This window comes from Cupressus sempervirens, chromosome 6, assembly GCF_028749045.1.
Source record: "Cupressus sempervirens isolate cs-2001-9-10 chromosome 6, ASM2874904v1, whole genome shotgun sequence".
NCBI classification, from domain to species: domain Eukaryota; kingdom Viridiplantae; phylum Streptophyta; class Pinopsida; order Cupressales; family Cupressaceae; genus Cupressus; species Cupressus sempervirens.
In genome coordinates this window covers 352690315-352700867 of record NC_143123.1, presented here as the reverse complement: position 1 = coordinate 352700867, position 10553 = coordinate 352690315, and the positions used below count along the sequence as shown (strand labels likewise).

General features: G+C 39.9%; 1 protein-coding gene across 1 annotated transcript; it reads right to left on the bottom strand.

Annotated features, from left to right (window-relative positions):
• Positions 1-5869: 5869 nt before the first annotated feature.
• LOC149552575 (uncharacterized) lies at positions 5870-10188 on the bottom strand. Its single transcript, XM_089788173.1, has 3 exons — positions 8234-10188; positions 6681-7657; positions 5870-6517 (listed from the first exon to the last, which is right to left on the bottom strand). Exons 1-3 carry the CDS (start codon positions 10035-10037, stop codon positions 6503-6505), a joined length of 2796 nt encoding a protein of 931 aa, XP_089644299.1. The 5' UTR covers positions 10038-10188; the 3' UTR covers positions 5870-6502.
• Positions 10189-10553: the final 365 nt, after the last annotated feature.

Here is a 10553-nt window from a genome sequence, read left to right as displayed (position 1 = left end):
GATGTTCATATGTCATAGCTTGTTCCCACTATGGAATTCCTTTAGCCTCAGAATATGTTTGAGTTCAAGCACATTGTGAATGTTGGCCATAAAAGCAAAGTTAACGGAATCTGTAGTTTTTCTCTTTTTTCGAGAAATTCGCCTTTTAATGAGCTCGTCATCACGAAGATTAGCAAGTGTCTTAGCCCACCACTTAGGCTGGATAGGAGAATGACCAATAGTATGACTAGGAGATGCTTGATCAGAAGGATCCTCATCAAAAGATGATGGATCAAACTCAAGTGAAGCATCTTCAAAGTGAGGTGATCCTACAGGAGAAGCCGGAGGTGTCTATACAGGTATCACTGGAATAATTGAAGCTGCAGGAGCTACTGGAGCCCTCCCATTAGGTGGACCTAATGAAAGCCGAACTCCCAAATCATGAGCCTGCATAGGCTGGTCTGTTGGATCAAGAACAAGAGAAACAAGCATGAATGGTCCTCGTTGCTCACCAAAGACTACATCACACTCGTATATCAGACGAGATGTCTCAACATCAATTAGGCGATAGGCTTTGTGAAAACCATTATATCCAGCAAGCATCAGTTTCGACTCTTGGCATCCAACTTGGTGCGTGAAGCATCAAGGATCCAAACAAAAGCATGAGAGCCAAAAACCTTCAAGTGACTAATTCTGGGCTTACGACCTAACCAGACCTCTTCTAGAGTTTTACCTTTGACTGCCACTGTGGGTGACCGGTTCAACAGATAAACTGCAGTGTTAACTACTTCTGCCCAAAACTGCTTCAGAACATGTCTATGTTCAAGCATGGAACGAGCCATCTTGGTGATTGTCAGGTTCCAATGTTTAACTACACTATTCTGTTGTTGCGTGTGGGGTGTGTTGAACTAGCATTGGATGTCATATGTATCCAAGAAGCTGGAGAAAGCATTAGAACAAAATTCCCCCCCCCCCCATTATCTGATCTAAAAATAATAATAGATTTCCCAAACTCTTTTTTAACTAAGGGTTTAAACTTCTAAAATATAGTAAATGCATTGGATTTCTTTTTAAGGAACTACACCCACATTTTTGTATTGAAATCATCTACAAACAATAGAAAATACCTAGACCCAAGAACAAAAGGAGTGGCCATAGGGCCGCAAATATCGGCATGAACAAGCTGAAGTACCTGAGAAGCTTGCCAAGAATCGCCACTAGGGAAAGGTGTGCGATGTTGCTTCCCAGCCTGGCATGCATCACAAACTCCAAGGTGATGAATCTGAATCTTTGGCAAACCAAGAGCAAACTCATCTTAAGCAAGTTGTGAGAGGTAATGCACATTTAAGTGCATGTATCGCCAATGCCAAAGTGTGCTGACAGAAGATCGTCAAGTAGCCATAGCTAAGTCTTGAGAATCACTAGAATCAGTAAGTATGAAAAGACCATGATCCTCAAGACCTACTGCAACAGTAGACTTAGTCAACCGATCAGTGATGGTGCACTAATGTGAACTAAAGGTGACTGTCAAGTGTGGAGAATGTCGCAACAACTAACTAACTAAGAGTATATTGAGTTTCATCCCTGGAACGTAGTACACGTCAAGGAATATGAGATTCCTCCCAACAGACTGAATCTAAATGTTGCCTTTACCAACAATCGTGTACTCTTCTCCGCCACCAAAAATAACAGAATCTGAATAAGGCCGGTAGTCAATAAACTAGTCTCTGCAATGAGTGAAATGGTGAGAGGCGCCTAAATCAATATACCAAGCAGACGATTTCAGATGATCTGCAAGTCTTTTAACCATAAAGGCATAAAAGGCAGATTCTGCCTGCTCAGTGTGCTCTGCATTGTTCGCTTTGGTTGCGAACCTGATTGCTTAGACTGGGCAGCTAAGCATTTTCGACATTCAACCTTCATGTGACCAAACTTGTGGCAGGAGTCACATTGAATGTTCTTCTTTCTAGTACCATCGGATGCTGGAGCAAAAGATTTCTATTGAGATGGTTGCTGAAACTTGCCCTTATCCTTCTAAAAGGATTTCACAGCAAAGGCTTGCTCAGTGGAGGGGGAACTAGAGCTGCTACCGAACTGTTATTTCCACTGATCTTGCTGAAGCAGCAGGGTGCAAAGATTAGTGAACTTCAGATTAACACCAGTAGATGTGATGTTGAGAGTCTTGATAAAATGCTCATAGGATTTTGGTAAACTCCAAAGAGTGATTACCACAATATCCTCTTCCTCCATCTTGTGACCAATGACAAGTAGTTGATCACGGATTTCCTTAATCTGATTCAGGTGTGCCTGGAGCGTGGTGCGCTCATCCATGACAATAGGAAACAAAGTGTTTTTCAGAAAGAAGGCTCTGCTCTTGTCGGAAGTCTCATGAAGACCTTTGAGGTGTGTCCAGATTTCGGCAGCTGTCTTGCCTGATGGAATATGAGAAAGTTGATCATCAACCACAGATAATTTGAGAAGCATCATTGTCTCTCAATTATTTGAATCCCATGTATCTTGATCAAGACTAGGAGAAGTCGGACGCTTTGTAACACCCAAAACAAGTTGATCTGTGTTTCGATATTCAAAGATTGCAATAATGTGTTGCTTCTAAGTTCTATAATTGCGACCATTGAATTTGGAGTTATGCTCGAGCAGAATATTTGTCAAAGATGCCATGGCACATTTTTCAATAAAAACCTGTGAAAGCACATTCTTCAAGGCAAAAATACGGAAGACCCAAAAGAATCGAAGTGACCCAGAAGAGAGCTTGAAAAACTTAAAAGAAATCTGTTGTTTTTTGGATCCATTGGCTCAAAAATCGAGGCACACAAAATGAGAATCCAGAAAAAATGGAGGACAACCTAGTTGAGCTCTCGAAAAACCCACCAAGAATCTACAAACAAAAAAAATAATGACCTCAAAAATTAGGGTTTTAGGCCAAACCCTAGCCGGCAACAATGAAGGTCGATTTTGTAAAAAAATGGTGGTTTTCATAGCCAACTAATGCTGGTCACAACAGTATGGAGCTCAGAAAACCAACACCTTGAGGTCACGCATACAAAAAAAAGACCATGAAAGACAGATATCGGATTCTCAAAAGCCGTCTGAAAAAAACGCAACCATTTTTGGTGTAAAATCACTCACTTTTCTAAAAAAATGCACTCTTCCCCTAGGAAAATCATGATGTGAAGATACAAACAGATGCAAATCATGAAGAGTCGAATGCAAGAGTCAGTGAGAAAACACGAGCAATAGAAAATTGCGTTTGAAGTCGCGATTTTTAAGGCAGACTGGTCATCAATTCTTCCAATATGCGAGTTGCAATTTTTAAAAAACTCAGACAAAAACCCTAGTCAAAAACCTAAGGGTTTTTAGAAAGCAAGGATCACAGAATAATTTCAAATTTTGGCTATAATAATTTCGAAAAAGAAATTATAATTTTCAAAAAAATTAAGAAATTTGATTTGATACCATATTACGAAGTAATTAGTAAATACTTGCTTATTATTAACAGAGACCAAGAGGTCAATTTATACAAAAGAATGAACATAAAGAATAGAAACATTATATTCTAGAGAAAGCAAAAAACGAAAGCAAACTAAAGCTTAAGATATTTACAAGATAACCCTTCACTAATAATAAATGACTTACAATAATATGAAAATGACCTTGGCCAAATCTAGAGCCATGATTAGCGTGGTGGCAAATGTAAGATATGAGGCAAGCATTAAAGTGACATCATAATAAATTAAAAGAAGATTATTTCATGCAAAAATATTCACTCTAAATGTATTGTTATTACGAAAAAATATTCTTACTGAAGTCGGCCCAAAACATATGAATATACAATTTTTACTATCACAATGTTAATAATGATTGTCAGCACGTAAACAAGATTAAACATTTAAAACAAAGTGGTCATTTCTAAATTTATTTCAAAGTGGCCTCATTTGTAGCGCCAAGCGCCTCTCGAAAAAAAGTACGAGGTAGTCCCATATCACTGTCACCATATGTAAACCCAAAAACTATGGCATAGTGTCGTGGACTATAAAACCACCTTTCCTTTCCTTTTCCTATATTTTCACACAAGGAATAATCAGTTCACAAAACATGTTCAATGTTCAATTAAAAGAAAACTCTTAAGTACTTCCACAGAAGTTGCAAAACCTTAGAAAGCACCGACTACTACATTTTTTACCCAGTATCCTAATTGATGTCAAGGACGTGTTGTTTACGCAGTTCAAGCGTTATGAACAATCTGTTTATAATTAGGAAAATACAAAAGTTGGTCATATTTACACAGATTACAATAACCGACATTCCCAAATCAGTAAAATAGGTCTCGATACAAAAGGCGAGCATATTCGAATCTGACAAGACAAGGTATCTATACACTCGTTCACTATAGACGATTCTCTAATATTATTATATCTTCGCTTCAGTTCGTGTACGTCACTTGTTACCAACACCTACGTTGGTGGTTCAAATCTTCTATTGCGCTGGAAAGGGATTCCTTAAACTTCTTGCATATACTTGTGCTATTGACCAGAATCCGTCCCTGAAGCTTCTAGCAACTGCCTACATAGTTAATCCATGCACTACCCAGTTCATTAAAGAACATGCTATTTCAATTGCCCATTCATTCCCTAACGCTGGAATTCATTCCCTAACATTGCAAACATCCTTTCGATTTTATAAAATGTACATTTCCCTAGAGAATTTTCCTCCTTGGTTGTACACACAGATTTTTCAAAACAGAGCATTTCCCTCCGATGTGTGTTTTTTATACAAGATGCATCTAGCATTCAGTCGACTCTGTACCATTTACATAATTTCAATAGGCATAGGAAAATGAACTTGTAATCTTCAATTCAAAGTGGTGTTTACCATCCATCTTGATAAAAACTGTGAATTACAGAATCTGTAAGCACAAGCATGTTTTCCACAACTGTTTAAAATGCATAGTTATATTGATATCATAAATGTAAAGGTCAGGCATAGCATTACCAACTTGCTATGCTTGGAAATATTGTGGTTAAAACTTAAAACTATATTTATACAGTAAGATGCAGCAAACATCACCTAGTTGAGAACCATGCAAGCAATAATCTGCCACACAAAGTGTGAAAGTAATACCAGTTGTAGAAAGGTTGTGAAATGTCTATCATTCTCAGCACGCAAGATTTCATTGTCCATTGAAAAACCCCTACGGTATTGCATAAAAGAAAATTGTTAAATTGAAATTGTACTTGTTTAAAGAGCAAAGGCTGACATTTGGTCAAAGAGCAGTAATCAACTTTCCTGAACAAATGGCGTAGATACAAGTCCAAGGCAGCAATGCACAAAACAATCTTTTAAAATAATCATGATGCACACACCGGTGGGAAATTTTCAAAAGTGACCCTAAAAGTTTTACATTTCTATGCTTTTCATTTTGCATGTCTACTGTGAATAAATACTACAAGACAACAATGTACAATAACTTCTCTTTTGTGGGTGTGTTGAAGAATTCTAAATGAAGGCCCTATATTTTTTCATCTGTATAATCAGAGTACAATTATCATGCACAACTTTTGTTTCAGTTAAATGTTTCTCTCCTCTGATATTTGGCATTTAATTGAGGCAGGAAGGGTCTTGGCTCCAGTAAACAAAACAATGTTCACAGTGCAAATAAATACAACACATTCCAAATGTTTCTTCAACTTTCCAAGAGAGTGTCATTGTTTGAGGTCAGTATGTTGCATTATTTCTCATAGGGTGCATGACATAAATTCATCGTGTATTCTAAGATAAGAAGTTTAGTGTCTCAAATCAATATATTGCCAAATATGTATCAACTTGTGCAATTTAAAGAATAGCCCAGTTAATGTGTATAATAATGCAAAAATTATCTACAAATAAATAGAAACAGCGCACTCATATTTCCATAAGAGATTACACCGCAAAGAAATATGATGTCTCCATAGTTCTGGAAACTCCAAGTCTTGTTCAAGTTCAAGAGACAGAAGGATAAAAATTTCTGAGGACCCTTCTTATAAGATCAAATATTACTTCACACCATGCATCTGGTGTTTTTAAGAGTTTAATCAGAAATCCATTACATCCAGCATTACCAAAGCTAACACTTCCTACTGGGGTCAAGTTACAAACCATCCTGCTCAGCAGATTGCTAGAGCATGAAGCATGCTACAGAGAACAAATAAAAGACCACATTAAAGCACGCTAACATGCCAATGAAACATACCCAAGCCATGTGAAATCATACTATTATTGAAAACACTTTCCTAGATTCCTCTTACTTAATTTAGAATCCCTCCATGATGCCCAACCTGAAGAATTCCTCTCAGCAGTTGAAACTAAACAATGGTCCACATCCAAATATTTCCTTTCACCCCTGCCTCACAGGTTTCCTGATATGCAGGTTTATCATGTGTTCTTTGGACACAATGAAATTCTTAGGTTCCTCAAATACATCCCTTCATTTTGGAGGGTGAAATTGGATAAGATGAAAGATCATAACCTAGCCCTGTCGAAACTGTTACACAACACAAGGTTCTTAGCAAGTGGACTGGTAAACCTTTCAATTAAATAAACTATGAGCTCTACACAAACGTATAGCAAATTCCTACGAAAAAAGGTAACTAAAAGTATGAAAGAAAAACCAGTCTCTATGGCAAAGATCAAACAAATTTACCTACCTGGTATCTTTCCGAGCTTGACAACTCCCTCGATTGCGGCCCATAGTTATAATCTCCATACTGACCAGAAGACCTCTGCGGTGGCCCATTTTTAATCTCATTGGGCTCCCTCCTCCATGACATAGCAGAGGATCTTGAGGTATATGAATTTGATTGTGGACCTGCATCTCGGCCACCATGATAGTTTCGAGGCCTTGTGTTGGAAGTAGAATCATGTTGAGCCAGCCTGGGATTACGACCAACTGTAATTCTACTGGATGCAAACCTATCAGCCAACCTATCTTGTTCTTGTAAATTAAGATCTATATTGGGTGGGTTATGCTCTTCTTTTAACTGTTCACTTGCCTCGTAAATAATGGGATGTGAATCAATGGATTCCAAAACTGGTTCTCTGTTTATTGCTAATTCAGTAACCTCTTTTCTCATTTCTTGTTCAAGGCTTCCCTCCTGTCTCAGTTGAAGAGGGATTCCTTTGGCATACTGGTCCTGTATTACAGTTTCTTTCCTTGCAATCTCTACCTTTTTATCTTCCTCTGTATAGTAGTGCCTTTTATCTTCCACGTGAAATTTTTGTTCTTCATCCAGCCTGTAATCAGATTTTGCTACACTATCTTCATTTCCCTCACCCTTCTCAATGGATTCCAAATTAAGCATATTGTACTCCAGAGAACTATTCCAAGCCATATTTTGATGCTCTTCATTGATACTTGGTTCTGCCTTCTCATTCTCTCGTCTTGTCCTGTATGAATCAAACTCATTATATGAATCCATGGAATTTTCTAATTCCCTGTTAGAACCGAAGTCTAAATCCTGGACATCACATTCTGTCGGAAATGTACCGTCAACATGGTACTGATCTGGTAATCTCTTTGAGAAATCCTCATCCGGCATCTCTCGAGAGATTGGTAGCCTTGGACCATTAAAATTATTAAATCTGCTCGGGTCTGAGGGTGCCATGGACCTCCCAGCAGCAGGACCTGTCAGAATCAAGTTCATCATATTAAAACAATAAGATAATTGTTTTGCATGGTGAATCTGGCTTTGGCCATGCTAGACATACATAAAACTTCAGCACAAGCAAAACTAGTACTGACAGAGGTCAACAAGAAATGAGATTGATTCCTATCCGAACTAATGCACCATATGCCTCTGCAGAACCGATAAACAAATTGTCTCCTATAAGTTACTAAGAAGCCAAACACAAAAAAAGGAAAATGAACCATAACAATGTCCACAGTTGATCAGAACAGGTTGCTGAAATGCTCTAAAGAGGCAAATCAAACTTCCACAAGTCACGATAATCAGTAGTATCTTAAACTAGTATATTTGTCCAAAGAATGCATCCTAGCAAAAACAGAATATAAATTGCTATTTGACAATCTTCAAAAACTAACTTTTAAGTTTTAACCAAATAAGACTGGGTTTAAGCTGGTAGAGATTGACAAATATTCCAACATATGTCAGATTTAACATAAAGTAACAACAACATCAAAAATTTACAACAAACACTTATTGCTTGGAAGTGAAATATTAATTACTAGACATTAGGTTACCTCCATAGCCACCAGATCTAGGCCTTTGATACCCAACATCTGCACTCTGCATCTCATTCACCTTAGACATGGAAACATCATATTGGTATCTCCCTTGAGGTCCAAATTCTTTATGCCCAACTTTATCCTGAAAGATGGGAGATCTCCGGCCATTATAGAAGCTTCCTCTGCTCACTGCTGAGTCTGAAGGGCCAACAAATCTTCCAGCACCAGCATTACTGCCATAGCCACTAGATCTAGGCCTTGGTGAGACACCTTCATATCCCCCTGATCTGGGCCTCTGGTAGCCATCACCCCCAAATCGGGCAGGATCATTGTATCGATATCCACCACCACCATAGTTATCTCTCTGCATCCTTGGAAAATGCCTAAAATTTCCTCCCTCTTGCTGCTCTCTTGGTGGAGCAGAAAATCTTCCATTAGCATGTGCTTTCTCTGCAAAATTATCTCGGAATTGACCCTGACCAGATCTCCCATATGATTGATCCCTTCTTTGCTGCACCCCACCATCTCTACCAGGCATGTAGCCGCCATCTCTGTTCTGAAAATCTCGATGATTCATCCCGCCTGACTTGAACTGGCTATTGTTATAATTGCGCCTGTTAAAGTCTTGCCTGTGTTCATACAATTCATAATTAGCATGCCCTTGTCCCTGTCCTTGTCCCTCTCCCCAGTATGAATACGATGGAGGGCTCGGTACTTGCCTATCCAAAACCTGCCTGCCTCCATATGCAAAATCTCTATTGTTCCCACTATTGAATCGATCGCTGCCTCCAGAATCAGGCCTAATGACCTCAATATCATAATTTCTTGCTTCCGGAGCAGAGCGTGAGTACGCGTAAGACGATGGATGAGAATTCCCATCTCTGTTATAGTATCCACCACCATTTCCAGCGCCTCGCCGGTCCCGTTCAAACCTCTGCCGTTGCTGTAGCACATCCCTAGAAAATCTCCCTTCCTCGTCTCTTCTACTCCTCTGCTGAAAATTGTTAGGACGGTGATTATCCCTATCCCAGCCACCACGGCCAGGGTTGGAATTAGAATTGGAATCATCCAGGGGCGGCAAAGGGGCGGTCGAGGGCTCCACTCTCCTGGCCGCATCGCCCCTAAGTTGAGGCGGCCGAAAGGGCTCCGGCCGCGAGGGTTTCACAATCTCAGGAGCAGGAGTAACGACAGCTCCAGGAGGTTCATCTTTAACCGTTTCGAGAGGTTTTTCTAGGCCGGGCTCGGGCTTGTTCACAACGGGTTCTGTTGAAGGAGGGGTTAAACTTCGCTTCGGAGGCAAAATTTCATTGGTTTTCTCTAGGGCAGCCAAATTTCGGGCCGCTGGAGGTATGTAAATTTCAGGCCGGTGATTCTGGTTGGGTCTCAGAGAAATGGAATCCGACGGTTCCCCTTTCGAAATTTCGACTGCGGCAACCGTTAAATTCGTTGCGGCTGAGCTCGAAATTTCAACTAAGGGCGATGGCGCGGGCGTCTCGATTGTATTGCTATTCTCATTACTGTTTAAGCTACTAGGATGGTCCGTCGAACTTACCGGAGGGGTTTCAGCCTGCGGCAATGGCGGCGGCGGGGCGTCCCTTCTCAATCCAGGAGTGGCGGTGCTTTTGAGGTCTTTGAGCAGCGTCGGCGGCTGTTTAACGGGCGGACGGAGCACCAGCATGCCGCCGCCATGGGCAGAGCCGCCTTTGCTTCGGCCCCCAGCAGCAGTGGAGCTATCTGAAGCCGCTTGGGGTTTGCGCTCTCTTTTCCCAAAGATGTCATTCAGATTCTGCGTGGCAAACTTGTTATTAATTCGTGCCATTCAGATCGCCCAACCGTGTAACACCGATCCGCAGGCCCCGATCTCTGGATCACCAACAAATGTTTCCTGTGTTTTTCTTCTTTGTGTGTTTCCCGATCATGGGTTGCTGCAGAGAAATGAGGAGCGGAAGAATGCAAAGCCAAGAGAAGTTAATACTATTCAGGTTAAAATGAGAATATATTCACTGATGTTATCGATCGAGTCCCTTAGATTTTTCTCACCACGCCCACTTTAGAGATGTGCTTTTGTTTCTGCAGAGGATTGTTTATATTACTTGGGAGTTCCAAGGACAGAAAATGAATGCTTTTAGTATGGGGCAGATTAAAGAGGCCCAAATAATTTTGTGGAGATCATAGGATAGAGAATATAGCTGACATAAATGTTTATGGATAAATAATGTTAATATTGTTTTGGAATAATTGGTATTTGACAATTGTATGGTTTTGTTTCATGTATCAATTATGAATCAATGTTGTGTATTATGTAATTAAGTCTTTTTACATGTAAACATTTTTC